Source organism: Bos grunniens, chromosome 18 (assembly GCF_055505025.1).
Source record: "Bos grunniens cultivar Pamir isolate PY7600 chromosome 18, Bosgru_T2T1.0, whole genome shotgun sequence".
Taxonomy (NCBI): Eukaryota; Metazoa; Chordata; class Mammalia; order Artiodactyla; family Bovidae; genus Bos; species Bos grunniens.
The window spans coordinates 51,364,312-51,389,665 of record NC_141182.1 but is presented as its reverse complement, the minus strand read 5'-3'; the positions used below and the strand labels follow the sequence as shown (position 1 = coordinate 51,389,665).

The window sequence follows — 25,354 nt, the reverse complement described above, 5'->3', positions numbered from 1 at the left end:
AGGGCTGCCCAACCAGAAGGGCTAAAATTCAAAAGACTGACAATAGCAAGTGTTGACAAGGATGTGGAGCAACTGGAAATGTGATACATTGTGGCAATGCCAATGACACAAGAGCTTTGGAAAGGGCCTGGCTATTTCTATGAAAGGTAAACACAGTCTATCCCCAATCAGCAATTCCATTTCTAGGCATGTGCTCAACAGAGATGCCCACATGTGTCATCAGAGGATGTTACTAGAATGTTCCTAGAGGCTCCCAAAAGGGAAACAACAACTCCATCAACAGGAGAGTGGGTTGACAAATAGCATAACAGTCACATAGTGGGAAACCCTGCGATGAAAAAGTGTTGGCTACCAATACCTTAGACACGATGGATGACCCTCATAGACCTGATGCTGAGGATAAGAAGGACCTGCGACAGCAGCACACCAGAAGATTTCATTCTACAGAGTCCAAGAACAGGCACAACCAAAAGGTGGTAACAGAAAGCAGATCAATGGTTGCCTGTGGAGGGGCTGCTGACTGGGAAGGGGCAATGAAGGGACTTTCTGGGTAGATGTAAATGTTCTACAGCTCAATATGGATGGTGGCTATGTGGATATAATTATTTAAACCATTGAGCTATGCCTTTGAGATCTGTGCAAGTTACAGATGGAAGCTTATCTCAACAAGAGAAGAACATGATGACTTAGAGCTTGGACATCCTAGGTTTGTTATCCAGATTTGTCCCCTCGCAGCTGTGTGACCTCGAGCAGGTTACTTTCCCTCTCTGTGCCTTGTGAGGATTAAGTGAACTAATACAGGTAGAATGTTTAGAAGAGGGCAGAGCACAGAGTGGGAGCTCAGTGAACCATTGTACATCATGGCCCCCCAGGGTCTTCTCCAATATGAGAGGATCCAGAGTCTGACCCCCTCTCCCGTGTTCTGATCCTAGGATCCCATCACCTGGCAAATTCACAGTGTTCTCATACTAATCCTTGTTGGGTCTAAAACCCTGTGATTTGATGACTTTGAAATTCCATGACTCCCACGTTCATGCCAGGCTAAATTTCTGGGCTTCTGTGAATCACCCAGTCATGGGTGCCAGCACGGGGAACGCTGTCCCGCCCACATCCCCCCTGCACTGAACCCGCTCAACAAAGCAAAGCACGACACACACGGCTTCTCTTCTCCCCACTGATATATTTGATAATTGTCCAGAACCAGAGACGGCATCAGCCAGGGGGCGACGAGGAGTAAAAAAGAGTCCAGGGAGGGGTCTAGGAGGCAGGGGTGAGGAGGAGAGGAACAGACACACACAAAAGAGAGGGAGGGGAGAGAGGCAGGGGGCGGGGGTGGGGGCGGGGAGAGAAGCCAGCCAGGGGGCGGGGCGTGGGGAGGGAGGCGGGAGATCACTTGAGGGGGCGGGGCCACGGGGAGAGAGGGCCCCTCCCCCCAGAATACAAAATGAGGGGCACTGGAGTGGGCGGTCCTGGGCTCGCGGGGGCAGGAAAGAGACGCGAGACGTGGTGGGGCTGAGGTCAGTAGTAGGTTTCCTTCTCCACCCAACCTGGAGAGACAAAGGAGGAAAGAGACAGAGACGGGAGAGACGGGCACGGAGAGACGCACAAGCAGAGACAGAGAGGCAGCGACACAGAAAGAAGTCCAAAGGGGCAGAGACACGGGGACAGACACAGAGAGGAGGAGGCCCGGAGAGAAGGGGAGAGGGAAGAGGTGCCAAGGGGATGGAGAGACAGCGCGGAAGGGAGGAGGGGGTATGGGAGGGGCGGGAGGAGGGGGAAGACAGTGAGGTTAGCATCGTCACCAGGCGGCGCTCTCCAGCCTCCCCCTCCAGCTGCCCGGTCCCATTCCCCCCAGCCTCCCACCTTTACCCCCGTTAGCCCCTCACCCCCGGGGTTCCTGCGCAGGATGAGTTTGCGGATTTCGTCGTAGACGAAGATGAGGAAACTGTAGGGGAAGGCACAGAACCACCAGCTGGGCCTGCGGAGAAGCGAGAGGAGGAGCGAGTCAGTGCCACCGGGCAACACGGAGGAAAGGAAGGGCCACGCCCAGCGCACTGCCCCCTGATCCTTCGTGCCCAAGGTGACGGGTGCCCTGGACATGGCTCTGGGCCGGGGTCTACAGAGCCCCACCCCACCCCCCACCCATGACGGTGTTCCACTGCAAAGGCTCCTGGGAGGGCCCTGGAGCAGGTGGTACCTGGAAGGGGGAAAGGCACTCACTTGAGAGGGTACATGCGAAGGGCCACATCCATGCCTGGGCAGTAGGACAGGAAGGCCGCCAGGGCCGTCTCCTCAAACAAGCCAAAGATCAGGATCTTGTTCCTGCAGGCACAGTCAGGGCTGGACCCAGAGAAGCCCACCCGGCATCCCCACCCCATAGACACAGAGGCACTCCCCCGGGCAAATGGAGAGAGACAGACAAGGAGACACAGAGGGATGGAAACAGAAAGAGGCAGCGAGGCACAGATGGGTCCAGGGAGATGGCGACGGTGAAATATGAAGACAGAGACACACAGACAGGCCGGGGTATAAAAAGATAAGACAGATCTGGAGAGGGACACAGGAACATCCCAGCAGCGCGCGCGCACGCACACACGCGTGTGCACACACACACACGCGCGTACACACACACACACAGGCAGACAGGGAATCCAAGATAGATGTGACCACTGGAGAGAAAATCAGCTCAGAGGCAAAACCAGAACAGACAGACGTGGGGCGGGACGGAAAGCAGCCACAGCAACCACGACCCTCACTTCATGCCCTGCTGGAAGACAGAGTTCCTCCGGGTCTTGCAGATGATCAGGTCAGCCCACTGCACGACCACTATGCTCACGAAGAAAGCCGTGTGGCACGTGAACTCCACCACCTTCCTCTGCTCGTAGGTCTGCGAGGGTGACGATGCACGTGTCAGCCAGTGGTCAGTGTGGCCGCAGCCCCGGCCCCCTCTCCTTGCCCACGTGCTCCTTGTGTGCACCCCTGCGTAGGTCCCCAGGGCAAAGCGGGGACTCTGTCCAGATGGGGTCCCCTGGGAGGACATGTCTGCCCTCTGTAGCTCAGAGCCCCTCAGGAAGAGTCAGGAAATGGACAAGGAAGGATAGAGCATGCTGGTGACCTTAGTTGTGGACCGGAGAACCTGGGGGCCTCCTCGGGGGACACTGGCTGGGCTGTGAAGGGAAGACAGACTGGGAAGGGGGTCACAAAGGCTTCCTGCCTGGCGGGGCAGAGAGCCTGGCCAGTGGACAGGACCACGATGGGGTGGGGCAAGAGTGCCAAGAGACCCCTTGTGTCTGAAGGAGGGTCTTGATGACTCCCAGGGCAGAGGGGCCATCACAGCAAGCCACCCGCATGGACAGGACAGCTCACCGTGGCCCAGGATGCTGTGGGCAGAGACCCCTCCTGGGAGGCCCACGGCCACACTGTGGAACCCACCCCTACGCACCCACTGCTGTCCATAACTGTCCTCCAGGTCGTTAACCGTGCGGTCATCCCAGTTCAGCCGGATGCCCACCAGGTTGCCAGGTAAGAAGCCATTTTCTGCCAGGATCACAAAGTAGGAGAAGAAGCCACCAAGAGCCTGGATCATTCCTGGGGGAGGAGAGTAGGGAGATGAGGAGAGGCTGAGGTGGGGCGGGCAGCCAGCCCAGGGCACCTCTGGGGCCCCTTGAGACTCGGTGCTCTGCGTTAGCATCCTCCTGGCTGGGCTCCCAGAAGACGACCTGAGGGCGCCACCTGGTGGTGAGCATCTGGAATGGGCTCTCTGGAGCAGCAGACTTGGGGAGGGGGCTCCCCAGAGATGGAGAACCTAGAGTCCCTCCCACTTGACCCGGGCCACATGGACATCAGGAAGTCCCTGAGGGCCACCGTGCAGGAATGACTTTCCCAGGCCTCTGACTGGGACACCTGTAAAGCTCTGCACTCTCCCCTCCAGCAGCAGACGGAGGAGGAGGCAGGAACGGGGGGGCTCGCCCCTGCTCTCAGAGAGCTCACAGGCTGACTGGTCCTTCCCAGCATGGTGGGTGGTGGAGCAGTGGCGTGGCCCTCCTGGGCCACTCAGTATCCCACACGCACCCCGGGGAGGCCTTTCCTCCACCCCTCATCTCTAAGTCACTCCTTCCAAACTTGTGGAGTCCCGCACCAAGGTCACAGGCATGAGACCTGGCATCCAGACCACAGAAAGGGAGCCCAGAATCAAGGTCACCTCTGGAACTGACTGAACCCCATTGTAACTGTTGCCAACCCCGCCCACACTGCGATCCTTCCTGGCCAGCTTCCTGACCCCATATTAGGTAAAAATGCCCACCCCGGTACTCACCCTCTAGCACCCTAACCGGTCACTTAATGCCACCCTTCTAGCAGGAGTTTTCTTCATCATGAGGCTAAAAAACTGGCTGCTAACCCATAAAAAGCATTGACTCTCCCCCACCCACTACATTTGCAGGATCTTCATTATCTCTGCTCCTTGCTCTTAATACACTCACTCCTTTCTGAAATGCTCTGTGTCTGGAAATTCTTCTCCAGCCCACGTTTGGACTGCCACAACTAGACCTATGGCAGCATGTCCTGCTTTTCACTCCACTCATTCAACACGAGGTTCCCGAGTGCCCAGGGTGGGCCAGGCGCTGGGCATTCAGCCGTAAGCCAGGCGGGGGCCCCAGGTCCTCACCGATCTGTCCGTAGGCCATGCTGATGAGTCTCTCGTTGACCAGCTTGTCAGTGCGTGGGTTCCTGGGCTGTCTCTTCATGATGTCACTCTCGGCAGCCTCGTACGCCAATGAGATGGCAGGGACCTGGGCAGGAGAAGCCGGTGAATCGGGGTGGTGTTGGGGGACCCTGCCCTCCCAGAGCCTGGGGGTGGCCGGGGCTCACCATGTCGGTGCCCAGGTCGATGCAGAGGATGGTGATGGTGCCCAGAGGCAGTGGGATGTTGGCCATGATGAACAGCAGGAAGGGTGTGATCTCCGGGATGTTGCTGGTCAGGGTGTAGGCAATGGACTTCTTCAGGTTGTCGAAGATCAGGCGGCCTGTTGGCAGGGTGGGCTCAGACCTCAGCACCCATGCCAGGGCACCCTAGTCCTGCTGCCCCTTCCCTACCCAGTCCAGGCGTCCTTCCTAATCCATCCCCTCACCACCCGCCTTTCCATTCAGACATCCAATCAGGTTGCCTCTGTTCAAACATTCTCAAAATACAACCATTTAGGAAGACTGCGTAGCAGTTTTTCTTTTTTCTTTTCCCCTTTTTTGGCCATGCAGCATGGCTTGTGGGATCTTAGTTGCCCCGACCAGCGATTGAACCTGTGCCCCCAGCAGTGAAAGTGCAATCTTAACCACTAGACTGCCAGGGAGTGCCCAGAATTTTTTGTTAAAGTTAAGCATCCCTGCCTTGTTGACCCAGCAATCCTCATCATAGGTTTATAGGATGAGTGTTTATGTCCACCAAAAAGCAAGTACAAGAATGTTCATCATAGCATTGAAAGTCAAAGTCGCTCAGTTGTGTCCGACTCTTTGTGACCTCATGGACTACATAGTTCATGGAATTTTCCAGGCAGAATACTGGAGTGGGTAGCCTCTCCCTTTTCCAGGAGATCTTCCCAACCCAGAGATCAAACCCAAGTCTCCTGCATTGCAGGAGGATTCTTTACTAGCTGAGCCACAAGGGAAGCACAAGAATACTGGAGTGGGTAGCCTATCCCTTCTCCAGCGGATCTTCCCAACCCAGGACTCAAACCAGAGTTTCCTGCATTGCAGGTGGATTCTTTACCAACTTTATCTTTATCTTTATCAGGAAGGCCCCACCATAGCATTATAATAGCCAAAAAAGAAGGACTTCCCTGGTGGCCTGTTGGTTAAGACTCCCAGCTTCCACTGCAGGGGCATAAGTTTGATCCCTGGTCAGAGAACTAAGATTCCACAAGCCAAATGGCACAGCAAAAAAAAAAAAGGGGGGGGGGAATTGCCATACTTATTTTTAAAAAGGGACAGACAGGCAGGCTGTTCTGCGGGGGGTGGCATAGATGGTATGATCCCCTTTGTGTAAAAAATAAGGCACCTAGTTGCTCACACCTGCTGTTGCCTGTCCCCTCAAGGTGTGGCGCTCCACAAACTACCGGGGTCTCACCCTAAGTACTTATGGGTGATGATTTAAGTGTACTTCAGCATAGCCCAGTGTGTGTACTGAGCCGGGCGATGTGACGGGGTTTGCTGTGCCACTTGCTCTGCTTGTGGGTGTGTCCGGACTTCCCCCTACTGAAGGTTAAACTGTGCTGCTTCTTTTACTTCAGAGAGGCCTTCTTTGCCCCTCCTTATCTAGGTAGGACCCCTGCTGGGGCTTCCCTGGAGGTCCAGTGGTTAGGACTCTGTGGTTCCAACGCAGGAGGCGCGAGTTCAATCCCTGGTTGGGGAACTAGGATCCCCAACTCCATGCAGTGCAGCCAAAAAAAATTTTTTTTAAGGTAGGACTCCTGTTATCATCTATCATAGCCCCTGCTGGTTTTCTTCTTAGCACTTGTCACCATAAGTAATTAGTTTTTTGTTTTATTTTTGTTTTGGCTGTGCTGCATGAAATGTGGTATCTTAGCTCTCTGACCAGGAATAGAACCCGTGCCTCCTGCATTGGAAGCACAGTCTTAACTACCGGACTTCCAGGCAAGTCCCTGTAATTTCATTTGTTATGTTATAATTTGTTAACTTGGGGAAGGCCCCCCAGTTCCTGGAGGGCAGGGACCATGTCTGCTTTGCTCATAGCTGATTCCCCAGCCCCTGGTGTGATGCACAAGGTAGGAGCCCAAGAAATGTCTGGGAGGTGTGAACTAGAGCATCCGTAAGTGTGTGCTCTGCACATGCGTGTAACATGTTTTGGGGGGCGGTGAGAAAGGGTTAACCATGTGTCCTCTGGGCCATAGGAGACAAGGGCTCAGGGCATTTAACCTGAGGCTGTAGGCTCAGCTCTACTGTTTGAATTCTCCCTCATCACGAGTTATTTTTCACACTGGGTCATTTGAAATGTAAGAGAGAGACTGGGAGAAAATGCAACCACAGTGTGAACCGTGAATATTTCTGGATGGTGAGGTTGTGGGCGATGCCAATGTGCTTCTTAATGCTTTTTTGCATTTTCTGTAATTATCATGAATTACTTGGATGATCAGAATAAAATCGAACATGAACAAGCCCCATCTGCGGCCGCATCCAGGCCCGTCAGGAAGTGGTGCCCAGGGGACCCTGAGGTCTGGGCTCTTGGCGGCCCAGCCTCACCCGCCAGCGCCCCCACATGGCCGTGCCTCTGCCTGCAACTCCCTTCGTTGGCATTTCTCTGTGTGAAAATTCCCAACTGCCCTGGGGACTTGGCACAGTGACTCCTGCCCATTCGGGGAAGCTTCCTTGGCCCCCGAATGCAGGCTGGGGGAGAGGCCTCCTCAGGGCCCCTCTGCTTGACCCTCTGCCTCCCTGAGGTTGGACTTCTGAGTATCTTTTAAATACTTCCACCTCTGCCTTGCCCAACAGACTGGGTCCTCGCTGGGCAACACAGGGACCCTGAAGTGTATCAGCTCGGTCCTGACCCCAGGGAGCCCCCGACACTGTGGGGGGAAGAAATTGAAAAGAACAAGCTCAGGCTGTACTGGGGGCCTGGTAGGATTCCGCCATCTCCCCATCGTGCACCCGCTGCAGCCCTGGCCTGTTCCCCTCGCCCTTCCTGGGCTTCACGCAGGGACCCCAGTCTCCAGGGCCACCTGGGCTGACTCACTCACCCTCCTCCACACCCGTGACAATGGAGGCAAAGTTGTCGTCCAGAAGAATCATGTCAGCTGCCTGTTTGGAGACGTCAGAGCCGGCGATGCCCATGGCCACCCCGATGTCGGCCTTCTTCAGGGCGGGGGAGTCGTTCACGCCATCCCCGGTCACAGCCACGATGGCTCCCTGGAGGGAGAGAGGGTGAGCACAGTGCCTGGAGGCCTGGCACTAACCGTCTTCTCATCATGGACCCCGGAGTCCTGGCCCCCAGCCCCTTTCCCCCGAGGGACCCCAGCCCCAGCCCACCTGTCTCTGACAACCCTCCACAATAATGAGCTTCTGCTGGGGGGAGGTGCGGGCGAAGACGATCTCGGTGTGGTTCTGCAGGATCTCATCGATTTGTTCGGAGGTGAAGTCCTTGAGGTCAGTGCCGTGGATCACGCAGGCCTTGGCGTCCCTGGGGAGAGCAGAGAGTGGTCAGGACAGGCAGACAGACCCACAGACAGGGGGGGACGGACCAGGCTCTGAGAGAGGGACAAAGGGCTTTGCGGGGGTGGGGTGGGGGGATCAGAGATGAAGGGAAATGGGGGCAGAGGGGCTGCAGGAGGGATGGAGGGCAGACCTCAGGAAGAACTTTGGGACCCTGGACTCAGAGGAACAGAGATATGCAGACAAGCAGGAAATGGAAACAGACACAGAGAGAGACATGAGGATGGGAAAGCTGAGGGAGTCAGAACAGAGATGAGAGAGACAACGACATAAAAGACAGGCAGGAAGAAACTGATGGACACAGCAATGAGAGACATCATAGAATCCTCCCAGATGGGAATTACTAGCAGCCCATTTTAGAGAGGAGGAAACCGGGGCTCAGAGAGGCTAAATGACTCACCCAAGGTCACACAGCTCACGTGTGGCCAAGCTGGGATGTGAGCCCACCCCTTGCCAGCCTCATGAAGCTGGAACACCAGGCTCCCCATCATTAAGACAGAAGAGGAATGGGGCCCAGATGCTGAGTCAACAGAGGAGACCCTGGAGGAATGGGACCCACTGTCCCAGAGGGACCTGAGTCGGGCTGGGCGGGGCTCACCGGGGGTTGACCTGGCTGACGGGAATGTTGAGCCGGGCAGCGATGTCCTCCACAGTCTCGTTGCCCTCGGAGATGATGCCCACGCCCTTGGCAATGGCCTTGGCCGTGATGGGGTGATCGCCGGTGACCATGATGACCTGCGGGCATTGTGTGCAAATGGTCCAGCCTCACTGCTGGCCCCTGGAGCCCTGGTCCTGCCTCCCCCGATGCCCCCCGGGCCACACCTTGATGCCTGCACTGCGGCACTTGCCCACCGCGTCGGGGACAGCCGCTCGGGGAGGGTCGATCATGGACATGAGGCCCACGAAGCAGAGGTTGTCGGTGGTGAAGTTCACGTCGTCACAGTCGAAGGCAAAGCCCTTGGGGAACTGCTCCTCGGGCAGGTAGTAGTGGCAGAAACCTGGTGTGGGGAGAAAGGAAGAGGGGCTCCAGCCTCAGTCCCCCCTGCCTCCTGCCCACAGCTCCCGTGGCAGCAATCAAACTCCCCAGCTGGCCAGAGTCAGTCCACACTCATTTCCGAAAGATGGCTTCCCCCGTCATTCATTCAGTCAATCACGGTGCATTCTGAGAGATCCTATTCTGAGCCAGGCTCTGGGCAGCACCACATCCCTCTTTACCCTCCGGCCCCTGCCCCAACTTGGCCCCACCCCTGGTGCCCACCAAGCACACGCTCGCCCAGGCCACCGAGCTCGAGGTAGGCATTCTGGAAGGCCTCCTTCATCTCTTCATCCAGCGGCTGCTCCTTGCCGTGTAGCAGAATGGTGGAGCAACGGTCCAGGATGCGCTCGGGGGCGCCCTTCATCACCAGCAGGTACCGGTTGTCATTGGGGTCTTCAGTTTCGTGAATGGAGAGCTGCAAACAGAGCAGAGGGTGGCCGTGCCTGAGCCTCCCAGGGACCTGGAGGCTCCCTGCGCCCAGCCGGGGGGAAGAGGACTCCCTGCCACCCCCTCGGGTGCCAGGATGCCACGGATGCCAGGACGGACCACAGCCGGGCTCCCCAGAGGGCACTGCCTGAATCTCTCTACCTGATAGATTGTCATCTGTTTCTCGGACCCTCTCACAGAGATCTCTGCTCATCCCTGCCCATTTCTGTCTCTTTGTCTGACAGATATTTCTTCTCCTCTGTGTCTCTCTCACAGAAATCTCAAGGGTCCTGAGGATACCGGCATTTCTCTCTGCCTCGCCCGACGATCTCTCATCTCACATTAGACCCCATCACCAAATCTGTTCAGCTCACCTCTGAAGTACCCAGATTCTGACCTCTCTCACCTCCCCTGCCTTCCCATTCACCCACCAGCATCTCTCACATGAAATGTCACAGCAGCACCCCACATCGAGTCTCTGTGTCTGTCCTCCCCTCCCCATTGTATTTTATTTTCTCCCCACGGTAGGCAGAAGGAGACTTTAAAATATGAGAGTCAGTGAAAACTGGTGCAGCCACTTTGGAAAACAGCCTAGCTATCCCCACAAAGCTTAAACATAGGGTTACGACGTAAGGCGGCCATCCCCGGGTATACACCCAAGAGGTGTGCAGACGATGTCCACACAGAAACTTGTAGGCGGATGTTCACAGCAGGATTATTCATAGTAGCCAAAGGGTGCAAATAACCCAAATGTCCATTGATAGATGAATGGATCAACAAAATGTGATCTCGCTATACAACGCGAAGTCATTCAGCCATAAAAAGGAATGGAGTACTGACGCGTGCTACAACACGGAAGGGAAGGGAAGTGAGAGTCGCTCAGCCGTGTCCGACTCTGTGGCCCCATGGACTCTACAGGCCATGGGATTCTCCAGGCCAGAATACTGGAGTGGGTAGCCGTTCCCTTCTCCCGGGGATCTTCCCAACCCAGGGATCGACACCAGGTCTCCCGCATTGCAGGCGGATTCTTTACTGTCTGAGCTACCAGGGGAGCCCTGAGGAGCCTGGAAAACATGATGCTGAGTGAGAGGACTCAGATGCTCAAAAACACATATTGTAGGATTCTGTTGACATGAAGTGTCGAGAATAAGCAAGGGCATAGAGACAGGACGTGGATTAGTAGTTGCTTAGGGCTTGGGGAGACGGGGGAGGTAGGGGAACAAAGCCAGAGAGTGTGAGGGTGTTTTTTGAGACGATGGAAATTCTCTAAAGCTGACTGAGTAGACGCTAGCTATGTTACATTGTATATACTATACTATATACTATGTGTGACTATACTAAGACTCTTGAATTATGTACTACGTGGGTGATCTACGATGGTGTATGAACTAGACCTCAATAAAGTAGTTTTTAAAAATGTGAGTCAGGTCCCATCTCTACCTTACTCCTTGGCTCATGGAGTCACACCTAAGTTGTGTCCACAGCCCATGAGGCCTGACGGGACCTGGCCCAGCACACACAGCCCTCATCTCCCACCATGCTTCCTGGCTCCACAACCCCTTGTTCAGACACCTCAACACATTCCTGCCTTAGGACCTTTGCACATACTATGCCCACTGCCCCAAAATACCTGTAGGGCTTCCTCCCTCAGCACGGTGACTTCCTGACATATTCCAAATTTCCTCAAGTCCTCATGCCTCTGTTATCATCTGTCTCCTGGCACAGGAGCATAAGTTCCACAAGAGGAGGAACTTCACTGTTTCACTCACTGCTGTTATGTCTCCCCAGCACCTAACAGAAGCATCCCAGACATATGGTGGCTGCTTAAAAATATATCTGCTGAATGAATGAATGAGATCTCTGGCTGGTTCCCACTCTGCTGCAGGAAATCTTTACTCCTCTGCCTCCTACTCCCACAGAGACCTCGCTCTCACTCCCATCTCTGTTCCTCTCTCCACTATCAGTCCCATTTTACAGATGGGGAAACTGAGGCTCCGGGAAAGTTAATAGCTTGCCCAAAGCAGGAGGGCAGTGGGGCAGAGCACTGCTTTTGGGGGCATCACAGAGAAAGTGGAGAGCCCCAGGGTACCTGGTATTTGTTAGTGGAGTTGAAGGGGATCTCGGCCACTTTCTTATTGCGTTCACGCATCAGCTTCACGGAGCCAGAGGACAATTCGATGCACTTGAGCAGAGCAGATTCGGAGGCATCCCCGGCCACATCCCTCTGTAGGGCGGGAGAGAGGGCTGGCAGAGCAGAGAAGCACGGGGTGGGCAAGAGCCAGGCTGAGGCCAGTGAGAGGGGGGACCCACCTTGAGCACGGGGACATTGTCCTGACCCCCCTTGAAGACAGCACGGTTGCAGAGTCCAGCGATGTGGGACAGGGCCACCCAGGTGTGCGAGCTCTTGTCGAATGAAGTCCCTGAAAAAGCCACCAATCAGGGCAAGGGGCAGCTGGGGCGGGGGGCCAAGCACCCTCCTGTCTGGGCTCTACCCTCACCTGACTGGTCCTCAGTGGTGTCGGCCTCGTGGATCTGGTTGTCAAACCACATGTGGGCGACTGTCATGCGGTTCTGGGTGAGGGTCCCTGTCTTGTCTGAGCAGATGGTGGACGTGGAGCCCAGGGTCTCTACAGCCTCTAGGTTCTTCACAAGGCAGTTCTTCCGAGCCATGCGCTTGGCAGTCAGTGTCAGACAGACCTGGGGCACGTGCAAGGACAGGTGAGTTACAGGTAGAGTCAGGTGGCAGGGCTGGGCCGGCAACACGACTGTCCAACAACCTGACTGCTTAGCCCAAAGAGAATCCTGGGCAAAGAATCACCCAGAGACTCCACCCAAGGCACAGACTCACAGAAATGGGCTCAGATGCACCCCCCAAAATATACTAGAATGTTCACAGCAGCAACATAATAGTCCCAAACTGAAACAACCAAAATGTTCTCTAACAGCAGAAGAGAAAATTGGAGAAATAAAAGATGGGAATACTATACAGAGATGAAAAAGGATAAGAGATCAGTGCCTACAACCTCATGGGTGAAGCTCAAAAACAATGTTCAGCAAAGAAGAGCCAGAAACAAGAGTTGCTGCTGAATGATTCCACTGATTTGAAGTAAAAAAACTACTGTTTGAAACCAGGCTATCCTAGGGGTAATCCTGGGGTTGCAGGAGAAGGGCTGAACAAGGTCTTGAGAGGGCTTCTAGGGAACTCCATCTGGGTGCAGCTGACCTAGGGTGTGTTCAACTGACTCCAGCTCATCAGGTTGTATGTTCATATGTGCAACTCTTGTGTGTACAGTGTAGGTCAATAAAAGACTTTGACCTAGAGTAGCTTTGAATTTGCTAATATGGAAAAGTTTGCAGGATCTATTGATTCTAAAAGAATCAAGGAGCAGAACAGTATTCCTAGGATGGTCCCTTCTGTGTACACTGAAAACAGTTACTACATATGTGGGAATGTGCCCACCTCTGCTGGGAACAGTACAGTGAGCCTGCTTCTGAAGTGGGGGTGATGGCTAGGCTAGGCAGTGGGTCCAGACTGTTATTTTACTCTTTAACTATTTTAATGTATTCTTTTGATTTTTACCATGAGGGTGTGCTTCTTAATTTTGTAAGTTAACTTCAAAAATGATAGGGTGGTTAGCTTGCGGGATCTTAGTTCCCCGACCAGGGATCAAACCCAGGCCCTCGGCAGTGAGAGCACGGAGTCCTAACCACTGGACAGCCAGGAAATCCCTGTTGGTTTGTTTTGTTCACGAGGCCCGCTGAGTCCCAGGACCCTCCTTCTTCAATGTCTGGGAGGATTTGGCCCTCGATGTCTTGATTGCAATTCAGCCCCCCAAGTTGCAATCAAGATCATTGCCATTGGACTTCAGTGGTTAAGAATTCGCCTTCTAATGCAGGGGGCACAGTTTCGACTCCTGGTCAGAGCACTAAGATCCCACATGCTGTGTGCTGCAGCCAAAAAAAATAAATAAGTAAATAAAATAATATCATTGCCTAAGGGTTCTGCATGTGGCAACTAAGACCCAGTGAAGCCAAATAAAAAAAACTTTTTAAAAGAAAAGATCTTTGCCATCAGGCCCCCAGCCCCCTCCTCCCTCAGACCCAGGGGTCTGGGCCTTACGGTGACAGTGGCCAGCAGGCCCTCTGGGACATTGGCCACGATGATGCCGATGAGGAAGATGACAGCCTCAAGCCAGGTGTATCCAAGAATGAGGGACAGGATGAAGAAGGAGACGCCCAGGAAGACGGCCACACCAGTGATGAGCTGGATGAAGTGTTCGATCTCGATGGCGATGGGCGTCTTGCCCACCTCCAGCCCCGAAGCCAGAGTGGCGATGCGGCCCATGACGGTGCGGTCACCCGTGGCCACCACCACGCCCCGAGCCGTGCCTATGTGGCCAGAGGGGACAGGGCTGAGGCTCAGCGAGGTGCAGAGAGACCCCAAGCCCCTGAGGTGCGTCTGTCTGTCTGGACCAGCTTGGCCCCACCCAGGTGCCCGCGCCACCCCAACCGTCTCACCTTCCACGCAGTTGGTGGAAAAGAAGGTGATGTTTCGGGTCTCCAGGGGGTTGTCGTGCGTGCAGTCGGGGGAGCGGGTCTGGGGCTCTGATTCGCCGGTCAAGGAAGAGTTGTCCACCTGGGGTGAGGGCACAGGGGACAGGGCTCAACCCTGGGCCTGGGGTCAACTGGCATTTGCTCAGAGGAGATTTCAAGATTTTTGTTTGTTCCTTTGTTTTGTTAATGAGGCGGAAATCTCATTAATTAAGGAAACCTGTGTCTGTGGAGGTCACAGCTAGAGACCTAGAAGTCTGGGTGTCAGAGTTGGGCTCTTGAAGGTGGAGAGGGTGCAACTTCTAGGCAAGGTCAAAGGCACTTGCAGGTCTAGGGAAGGAGGGGGGGCCTGGACTCCTGGGTCTGAGGAGGAGGGGCTGGGGGTCTGGACTCCTGGGCCGCTCCAGGAAGGGCAGAGCTAGGCCCCACGCCCACCTTGCAGCCGTGGGCTGAGATGATGCGCAGGTCGGCTGGAACTCGGTCTCCACCCTTGATCTCCACCAGGTCCCCGACCACCACCTCCTCAGCGTTCACCTGCATCTTCTCACCTTCCCGGATGACCAGGGCTTGCTGCGGGTGGGATAGAGAGGCGTCACCTCCCTGATGCTCTCTGCCTGAGGTCTCTGGGCACAGCCTCGGCAGCTGTCCACACCCCACCTGGCCCCTTCCTGGGCACCCCTCACCTGGGGAACCATGTTCTTGAAGGATTCCATGATCTTGGAGCTCTTGGCTTCCTGGTAGTAGGAGAAGCAGCCAGTAATGATGACCACAGCCGCCAGCACGATGCCCAGGTACAGCTGTGGGCAGACTCAAGGTCACAGCCCGCCCCACAGCAACTCCCCACCAGCCCTACCCTGAGATGTGTGCAGTCTGGGGAGAGAGCTTTGAGTAAGTGGGCTTCTGCAATTGTATGTCTGACCTCAGGTTGTATCTATTTGAGGGTCTGTGTCTCTCTGGCTGTCCATGTTTGAGTCTCTCTTTCTCTTTTTTAAAAAATGTTTGTTTTGTTTGTTTATTGGCTTGCCATACAGCTTATGGGATCTTAGTTCCCTGACCAGGGATCAAACCCAGGCCCTCAGCAGTCAAAGCATGGAGTCCTAACCACTGGACCACCAGGGAATTCCCTTGAATCTCTCTTCCTGAACAAAAGTGTGCCTGAGCCTCTGGTCTGTCCATCTCTCTATTTTGTGGGTCTCTCAGCCTATGTCAGAGAATCGGTGTGTATGCTGTTGTCCATGTGTCTGTCTGTGTTAAGATCAACGTGCCTGTCTGACTGAAAGCCTGACTTTAAATGTAGGAGACTGTTTGTGTTTGACTCTCTCTAGGTGGGTCTCTGTCTGTCTCCCTCTGTTGGTCTGCCTAGGTCTGAGACTCTGGGTCTGTTCACCTGTTCAGGTTTTCATTTCTGAGAATCCTGTCTGCGCTTGACTCTCACACCGCTCTGTCCGCCACCAGGTTATGCCTGCGACTCTGTGTGTTTGGGTGCTTGTGTCCGTCTGTCTGTCTCTCAGTCCATGTCTGTGTCTGTGCCTGTGTCTAAACTAGGTGGCCGTGCTTGAATCTACATGTTAGTGTGACTGCCTGCACTGACTCTGCACTAGTGTGTACATGCGCATGCATGGGTGTGTGCATGCAAGGATCTCCGTGTAGTCAGAATACAGGTCTATGTTTAAGAGTGTTGTGTCTGTTGAGACTGTGTGTGTGTGTGTGTCCCCTGTGCTGAGTGAACAGGCCCTGATAAATCAGCACGTGGGTGTGTCTGGGTCTCTACGTGAGCCCATTCACTGAGCATCTTTTAGGCCATGACCACCTGCTCGTGTCTACCCTCAAGGCCAGTGATGTTACAACACAGCTTTGGGATGGAGCCCCAGCTCATACTTCCTACTGTGTGACCTTGAACAAGCAACTTGGTCTTTTTTATTTATTTATTTATTTTTGACTGTACCATGTGGCTTGCAGGATCTTAGTTCCCAACCAGGAATCGAACCCAGGCCCCCTGCAGTGGAAGCGCCAAGCCCTAACCACTGGATCGCCAGGATCCCATACTTGTCCTTTCTGAGCCCGTTTTCCTCCTTGCATCTCTGGTTTTCTCACTGAGTGATTGTGAAAGTTAGATGAGAAGAAGTCGGAGGCGGGGCTTTGAAAAGTCCAAGGGGAGAAGTGAGACACGCATGTCTCTATGCGGAGGACCTCCTGGGTGGGGCGGGGCGGGTGGAGGGCACTCACGTTGTCGCCAGAAGGGTCGTCCTCTGTGCCCGCCTGGATGCCGTAGGCCAGGAAGCAGAGGATGGCCCCAATCCACAGCAGGATCGAGAAGCCCCCGAAGAGCTGGCGGCAGAACTTGACCCACTCCGGGGTGGTCGGCGGCGGTGTGAGCGCGTTGGGCCCATCTCGGGCCAGGATCTCCTGGGCTTTGCTGTGGGTCAGACCCTGGGGGACACAGGACCCACATAGGACCCTCTCGGAGAAACCTGGCACCCCAACATTACAGAGCACCCTCAGGCATTGTGGGGATCATGCCTCCCCCACTCCCACCCCTGGGACCCCTGTCCCTCCAGCCCGGCCGCACCTGTACACAGTCGGTGTTATATTTCCGGCAGACCTCTTCCACGGACATCTTGTGCTCTGTCTGAGGAACAGGAGTTTGGGGAGACATTGGGTGAGCGTGGAGGCCTGGCGGTAGGGGGGGTCGTTTGGGGAGGGGTCTGCTGCGGGTGGGCGCAGAGGGTGGGACTCACCATAGCCACTTCCTTCTTGAGGTCATCCAGGTCCCGGCGGTCTTTGGTGCCCTTGCTCTTCTTGGGCGAGCCCTTGTCATCTTTCTTGTCCTGCGAGGTGGCGACACGATAGCTGTCAGAACCACCAGACTGCGGGCGAGAAGGGGTTACAGGGGGGCACCGGCCCTGCGGCTGTGCAGCTGCGTCTCCGGGCAGGGCCTGCTCTGGGGGCTCTGTCCCTGCCCTTCGGCCTGGGTGTCTCGCAGAAGTCCCGAAGCTTGTCTCCTCCTATTGCTTCCCACCCCCACCCCCCATCTCTGGCTCCTTGGATCTCTGCGCCAGCGAGTCTCCATCTGGGTCTGTCTATGCCTCTGTCTCTCTCTCTCTGTCTCTAGGTCTCTCCCCTTCAGTCTCCATATGTCCTTTTTTGCTCTGTGTGTCTCTTTCTGTCTCTTACTTCCTCTCCCTGGGCTTGCCCAAGCCCCCCCACCCCCCCAAGTGTCTGTCTCTTGCTATGTCTGTTGGTCTGTCTCTCTTGATCTGCCTCTCCAGGTCTCTGCTTGTGCCTGTCTTATTCCCTTTTGTCTCTCTGTCTCCTTCTGCCGCTTTACCTCTCCATCTGTGGCTATCTCCATCTCTCTGCAGTTCTTTCTCTAATCTCACTCTCTCATCACTCACATTCTCTGTCTCTGCATCTTTACGCGTGTCTCTCTGAGACTTTTGTCTCTCTGATCTCCGGCTCTTTATGTTTTCCATCTCATATAATATCTGTCACCATCTCTTGAACTCTCTCCCTGAGTGTGGCTGAGTCAGTCTCTCTGTGTTCTCCCTGGGTTTCTATCTCTTTCCAAGTTGGTGTGTGGGGATCTTAGATTATCCCTGAGTGTCAGTATTTTCTGTCCATCCTTATCTCTACTTCTTTCTGTCTTCATCTCTCAAGGTACCTGCTTTTCTGTAATGCTCGGTGTGTCTCTCCCTGTTTCTACTGTTTCAACCATCTTGTCTGTCTGTGTCTCACGGTCTTGTTCTGCTGTCTTCCTCTCTACCCCCGTATCTTTCACTCTCTCTCTCTCATCCATCTTGGCATCTCTGTGCTTCCAGCTCCAGGCCTCCCCCATATAACTCCCCCAGGTCTCTCCCTGTCTTTTCTTCCTGGCTCTTTTCTTGGGTCTCTTCTCCCAACTCCATGGATGTCTCTTTCAGAGGACCAGTTGGGACAAATGCCCAGGAGGTCGCCCGTTGGGCCCAGGGATGGTGGCCTGGCTGGACGTGCAGTCGGTCCCGAGGGGCTTGACTGACAAGCTGTGGCCTAGCCTCTCTTCTGGGGGATGGCGGGAGCCATGAATACGTTTGGGTGGGGGTGGGCATGTTTAGGTCTCTGAAGGACAGACTAGCTGCTGGCTGGGATTCAGGGTACAGAAGAGCAAGAGGCACAAGTCCTCCAGGCCTGGCGTGAACTGGATGTAGTGTAGGGCGAGCGGTGGAAGTTCTAGTTTGGGGGCTTGGGCTCATGGGGAAGCCAGCGTCCTTGAAGGCTGGCAGGAGGGGTGGGGTGAGGCTGGGTGCTGATAGAGGCCCGCTGACAGATCTTACAGGCCCAGAGCCAAGCTGGGATCCCAGGCTCAGCACGGCTCAGCGCTAATCCCCTCGTGACCTTGTAGAGGGTTGAGCTGCCTGCTGTCTGCCCCCAGACCCGGAGGCTGAGCCCGGGGGGCTACTGCATCCTAAAGGCCTGGGAGCCTGGGTTTCAGGGGGCACGAGGGTGGCTTGGCGCTGGGCCAGCCCTGCAGCAGTGCTGTGTCTGACACTGAGCATGGAGATTCAGGCAGGCAGGGAGGACCCTCCTCCACCTCCGCTTCAGGAGGTGTCTCAGCCTCCACAAGGGGCAGACCCACAGACGGAGAGAGTGGAGATACAAGGTCGTGGGCACAAGTTAGAGAAATCAGGGGCAGGCAAGAGAGGAGAGAGAGGGGCCTGGAGGGAGGTGGGAAGAAAACTAGCTGCCCACCCCTGAAGACTTAGGGAAGGCCAGGAGCTGATGCTTGGGTCCCTGTGAGACCCAGGGGTGGAGTCCCAGACTCCTCCATCTGAGAGAGGAGAGGCTGGGGGTCTGGACTCCTGGGTCTGGGGGAGGAGGGGCTGGGGGTCTGGATCCTGGGGCTGGGGGAGGAGGGGCTGGGGGCCTGGACTCCTGGGTCTGAGGGAGGAGGGACTGGGGTACCCCAGTCCCTGGCAGGTGAGCCTTGGTTGCTGGTTGCCCTTGTCATGACCAGACTCCCTTGGGGGCGGGCTTCCATCTGTTGGAGGGGGAGCCGAGGCTTTCCCAGTCAAGGCAGGAGGCCCAGATGGGCGCACTGCGGGGCGGGAGCACCTCAGAGGGTGGGGGACACGCGTGTCTGGCCGCTGCAGCCGCCTCTGCAGTTCCTCGCCATTTTCCACGCCAGCCGAGCTCAGGCAGGCTCTGCCCCTTGGCCCGCCCGTCCCTCCCCCTTTCAAGGTGTCTGAGGCCTCATCCCGGCATCTCAGTCGACCTCCCCTTGTGCCCTTTGTCCCCTTTTCCTGTCATCCAGGCTGCCTCTGGCTGTCTCTGGATGGGATATGTCTGTCCTCGGGTCTCCTCATCTCAGCCTCAGTTTCTCTCTTTGTCTCTCCATGTCTCTCTTTGTCTATATCTCTCTGTCTTTCCATATCCTCCTGCCCGTGTCTGTCTCTTTCTTTGTCTCTATGTCTCTTTTTCTCTCTTTGTTTCTCTATCTCTTTGTCTCTTTCAGAGCATCTCTCTCTGTGTCTGCCCATTTCTCTCTGTCTTCCCATGTCTCTGTCTCCCATGTCTAAAGCGCTCACTTCTCCTGTCCCACGTCTTTTCCTAAGACCCGCCCCCAATTTCTTATCTAAGGCATTTAGCCTCAGCCCTGTCTTCCAATCTGCCCATGGCTTCCCTTCCATTTCCACTTACCTGGAAGCCATCACTGACTTCCACCTGCACCTTCTCTCTCCCAGTCCTCTCCCCATCCAATTCTTCTTCCCCTTCAGCCTCGCCCACCCCCATCCACCGACCTGCAGCCCCATCCCCCACCTCCGTTCCTGGACCCAACAGCCTTCCTCCGCCATCTTTCTCCCCATCCCTCATATTCGCTCTCCCATCCCAACCCCCTCTCTCTTCATCCCACCCAGCCCAGCCTACCAGCCTCCTTCCCCCCACCCCCTCCCTCTGGCCCCGCCCCAGACACTCAGGGAGGGATCCAGGGCTGCAGCTGGGGGGTCAGGTGGTCAGCCAGGGAAAGAGGCGGCATCTGCTGGAGAAACTCACAGACAAGGACACACGGACACAGAGGAAAGGGCATAGCCGGGCATGCACAATACCCCCACAACACGCATTTGCACACATAGCCCTCAGCAAGGCACTCAGTCTCCCTGCCGTGGCTCTCCTGCTCCCCGCAGCCCCCAGGTCTGCTCCCCCAGATTAGGAGGTAGACACACGCTGCAGACCCAGGCTGCTCCGCACTGCGGAGCAACCCCATGAGGGCCTGGAAGGAGAAAGGGAGGTCATCGGGTGTGCATCTCATAGTCTGGACCTATCCCTGCCTGGCCACGGAAGCAGACGGGCTTCAACACCCCCAGACACAAACACCGGCGTTCAGACACACCCAGACACGGGTGCAGGCATTCAGACACGACCCGAGCCACACAATCGCAGGCGAACGGTGCTGCCAGGCCTGACAGAACCAGGAACGCGCACACGCACACGCACATCTTCGGCTGAGCAGAGAACCACACCGGGTCAGACAGAGAGGCCGAAGGCTGGTCCGCGCCCCGCGGACCCCGCACACAAAGGACACGCCAACATGCGCCACAGACTCCCACCGACCCAGGCGGCCCCGGGCACACACTCAGCCAGCGACACAACCACACGGATGGGCAGGGTCAGCTGGCTCCCAGGGGCCTGCACCCGGGTCCCAGAGAGCAGAGGTCCCAGAGTCCTCGTCCCCCGCTCTCCGCAGACACCCAATGTCACTGGACCCACAATGTCACACACACAGGCATGCACACACATACACACACACACACACTCGCATACAGGCATCTCCTGGCTGGCCCGAACACCTACCCCCATCTTGGCGGCTCCGGGGGACAGGGGCACGCAGGCGGGGCAGGGGCCGAGGCAGGGGGCCTCAGGGTGGGCTTAGGCGCGGGCTCGGGCTGGGGGCCTCTGCAGCGCCCGCGCCTCTGTCGGCGCGTGGGTCCGGCGGTCAGCCCTACCGCACAGAGTCTGCGGCGCCCGCCGCCGCCTCCGCCTCCTCATATGCCCGTGCCCGCGGGGGGGCCGGCGCCGGCCAATCAGGGGCGCCGCCGCCCTGATGGATGGCCCGCGGCCCCGCCCCCGGTACTGCAGCTGTTCTCCCCGCCCCCCAGCCTCCGCAAAGTGGCGGCTCGGTGGCGAAGGGGGAGCGCTGCGGGAAGCGGAGAACCCGGAGCCCACCCCCACCCCCCGCCAATGAGGGACCTGGAAGCCCCTGCAGTGTGGGGTGTCGCCTCCTAGGAGGGGGCGCTGAGGGTGGGAGAGCCCCGGAATCCCCCCTCATTGTGTGCCACCAGAGGGAGGGGTGCGCTGTGGAAGGTGCACACCGGGTGGGGGTAAGCCCCGTAAGCCACTGCAATAAGGCAGGAGGGCCAGAGCACCCTTCTCTGCAGTGAGGCAGGGGGAGCCCTGGAGACTGTGGGGTGCTGTTCAGGAGGCGGAGATGGAGGGAACCCAAGAGGCGAGAAAGATACCCCGCGATGAGCAGGGACGCTGCAGAGGGGGGCGGAGCCCTGAGGCCCCCTCAGTGTGTGACCTCCCCCCACACACTATGGCACTGCAGTTATCCAACGAGACACAACTGCACAGGTACACAGGAGACACATCACAGCCAGAGAATCCCACCAAGCATGGGACTCACACCCAACCATCACCCAGAGAGCATAGACGCTGGGGACACCCACCAACACCACCAGTTTCACAGTCACATTCTGTCACACACCAGCTTATCACTTCCCACACATCTCACAGTACCCCATCAAAACAAGCCCAGAGACTCACGAACACACAGCACACTGCACACCCCAGCACACCACAACAGAATCACACAGGCATAAAATGCCATGCAGAGGAACACACACCCTTAAAACACCACCTCACAGACACACATGTCACATGCTCCATCATAGCTGGCCTTAAACCATCTCACACAGAGACCAGTAAACATTTCACCCATGGGCCCATGAACCAGTACACATCCACACTCAGCACCGTCACACAGACACAGGCCTCACACTGCCCCAGACACCATTTGAACCTTTGTGGGCTCTGCTGTGTGGTCACACAACATCACACACACTCCTTCTCAATATATCTGGGCACACGCAAAGACCTTCCATGCCAAACTGCCAAAGTATTGCTAATTGTGAATGACAGACAAAGGGTGCACTCGGACTTATGCACGGCACAATAATTCACAGACACAGATCATGCAACACCATCCTACACACCTCACACTCTACACTCATCATGTATTGCAATGCTGTCTTATACACTTGCATTGTAGCTTCAAACACCCCCAATGCCCACACCCCCACGCTGTGCACATCCCAGCTCGGCATATATTGATACACACACACAGATGCACAGCTGGCACCCACACCCCAGGCCTGCCACAATACACACGACATCCCATCGGCCACCCACTGGAGCCTGAGGAGTTACAGCCTCCCACCCACACCTCTCTGCTCTATGAGGAACACTCCCAGACTCTGTGGGGATGGCAGAAAGGGCAGGCAAGAGCCTGTCTCTGTAGCTTTTTCAGAATGTGGGTATCCTCCCACCTATGGAAGTCGAGATGTGGGGGACAGGCAAGGGGCGTGAAGGTTAAGGACCAGGTCACTGATTTGTGTGAAAGGCTGAAGGCTGGAGTGAGACACAAAAAATGGGAGATTCAAAACCACAGAACCACAAGGACAGGGAGACTGGGCCAGAGAGCAAAAGGGGGCAGGCAGGTGGGTTCCTTCCTTCCTCCAGCACCCAGAGCCTCAGCCCAATCCTGTACTCTGACCCGTCCCCATCCTTCCCTGCTGTCCTTTGTTGCCATAGTAACAGGGAGGCAGCGTATGCAGCAAAGGAGGCTGGGCTTACAGATCTGGCCTGTCTCCATGGAGACTGGGGAGGGGGGGGAGCCACATCTTCTAGCCCTGGTAGTTGGCCCCTCTGCGGAACTCTGTCCCCTTCCAAGAGGGGGATGGGAGGGAAGGGGGGAGGCTCTGTCCCACCTTTATCTTTTTCCTCTCTACCTTATCCTACAGGGATGAGCTTGGACCATGGCAGAGAGATTGGGGGGATGGAGAAGCCTGGGGGGTTTCAGGATCCCAGGAGATTCTTGGCCTTCTCTCCTTCTGCTCACCAGCTGGGCTGGGGGAGACTGCACCCCAGACAGGCTCCTGTCCCCCCTCATGCACTCCCTCCTCAGTTTGGGGAGATTGATGACTGTGCACAGTGTTCCCAATGTGAGGCTTTGCGGAAGTTGGGTGGGGGAGGAGGAAGATTTACGAAGGTCACAGGGATGGATGGGGACAAGGGAACTCGGCAAGAGAGATGGAAGGAGAGACTAAGGGGAGGAATGGACACAGAGTTCAAAACCAGAGAGATGCAAATAGGAAAGGAAAAACAGAAAGACCGACAAAGACAGAGACTGGCAAAGACAGAAATGAGGAAACAGATGGAGGAGACAGATCAACTGCATTACTTAGTGAAGATGACAGAGAGACACGGGACATAGAGAGCCAGGCAGACATGTTTGGCAAACTGGGGAGACAGAGATAAAGACTGAAGAGATAGAGCAGAAATGGGGGTGGGGGAGACTCAGAAATGGGAGACCTGATGCTTGGTATTGGGACAGAGAATGGAAGAGACCACAAATGTCTGCAGCCATATTCTATCACCTTGACGGACTGACATTCCCGCTCAAGGGCAGAGACATTGATTAGTCTCTAAGAGATGTGGAAACAAGAAACATCCTGAGACACAAGCTCGCCCCCACACCTGCCTCTGAAGGGCACACATCTGGCAAGTGTCTGAGACACGGAAGAGGCCAGGTTGAGATGGGGTGCTGTGTGACAGGCGGGGTCCCCCGGATGTGGCGTGCCCAAGCCGTGCGAAGGCTGGCAGGTCCTGTCGGGGAGACAGGGCGATGCTGCGCGCCAGGCCGGTGCTGAACGGACAGCTCCCGAGCTCTGGGCCGCCTGCCCGAGGGGCGGGGCCCAGCCTCTCTCCTTTCCCTCGCTTGATCTCTAGCATTTCCACGACTCGGGGCCCCCTAACGTCTACATCTAGTTTTCCAAGGCTTCTTGTTTCTCACCTATCTCTGCTCCACTTCAGTCTCTGCTTCTCTCAGCCCCAACAACCCCCGGTCTCTTAACCTGTTTTCTCTGTCTACCCCTCCTCTCTCCCATTCTGTCTCACCGTTTTCCCACCTCATTATGGCTTGTCCCCCTGTTCCCTCTTTGGCTTATTTCCCCATCCCTCTCTGCTCCCCTCCGTGGTCTCTCCCCTACCTCCGTGGTCTCTCCCCCACCTCCGTGGTCTCTCCCCATCGCTACTCCATTTCTGTCTCTTCCCTTTCTGTCTCTTGCTCATTCCTGTCCCATCTCTTTCTCTCCACCTCTCCATATCTCCCCCTTCCACTCGGCCTCGTTTTGGCTCTGGCTGTGTGACCTTCACTCGTCCTTTCTCAGCGGCAGTTTCCACAGAAACCTCCAGCGGGGCGGGGGAGGGCGGGGACAGAAAGCAGACCTACCCTTTTCCCTGCTCCACCGGCCCTTCGGCCTCCCGCCCCGCCACCTCCCCCTCCACTGGGATTTCTCACTTCCTCTCTTGGGGGCTGGGGAGTTACGTTTTCAGCAGAAACACAGGATCGGGGGCACAGACAACTGAAGGTGGTCTCAGGGAGGTTCACACATGCACACGATTACAAAGCCAACAGATCACCCTGGCCCAGGCACACACCTGTCACCGTCCGGGCTAGCCGGGGCACCACCACACTGAACTGTTCACTCGCCCTCCCCTCCCCCAGCCCCATCTGGTTTCTGTCATTCTATGTCTCCTTTTCCTGGTATCTCCGCCTCTCCAGATCCCTCCATCTCTCCATCTGTCTCAGGGAGAGCTGCCTCCTTCTGTCCTGGGAGAAGGTCAGTGGAGAAGGGCCAGCTGCCCAGACCTGCGCTGACCTGCTGTCTGCGGGCAGGGCGGAGAATCGAGAGAGTGAAGGGGTGACCATCCAGTCTGCGGTTCTAAGCAGACTCCCTGGGGGTGGGGAGAGGAAGCCCAAGCCTTCGGTGCCCTCACACCCCCAGGAAATGAGACCTGCGTATCCCCAGC

The 25,354-nt window shown here is 56.2% G+C and overlaps 1 protein-coding gene across 2 annotated transcripts; it reads right to left on the bottom strand.

Moving 5' to 3' along the window:
• Positions 1–1,160: 1,160 nt before the first annotated feature.
• ATP1A3 (ATPase Na+/K+ transporting subunit alpha 3) lies at positions 1,161–21,220 on the bottom strand. 2 transcript variants are annotated; one of them, XM_086352782.1, is made up of 23 exons: positions 21,056–21,220; positions 16,969–17,097; positions 16,800–16,859; positions 16,457–16,660; positions 14,914–15,027; positions 14,666–14,800; positions 14,198–14,315; positions 13,800–14,068; positions 12,178–12,376; positions 11,990–12,099; positions 11,769–11,903; positions 9,476–9,668; positions 9,040–9,215; positions 8,816–8,952; positions 8,035–8,185; positions 7,746–7,914; positions 4,870–5,024; positions 4,667–4,790; positions 3,443–3,588; positions 2,757–2,887; positions 2,221–2,322; positions 1,887–1,978; positions 1,161–1,547 (listed from the first exon to the last, which is right to left on the bottom strand). In XM_086352782.1, the coding sequence occupies exons 1-23, from the start codon at positions 21,059–21,061 to the stop codon at positions 1,519–1,521; spliced, it is 3,084 nt and encodes a 1,027-aa protein (XP_086208908.1). In that variant the 5' UTR covers positions 21,062–21,220; the 3' UTR covers positions 1,161–1,518. The 2 variants fall into 2 exon arrangements, with proteins under 2 accessions (XP_086208908.1, XP_086208910.1); XM_086352784.1 differs by having other exon boundaries at positions 16,969–17,058; positions 21,056–21,216.
• Positions 21,221–25,354: the final 4,134 nt, after the last annotated feature.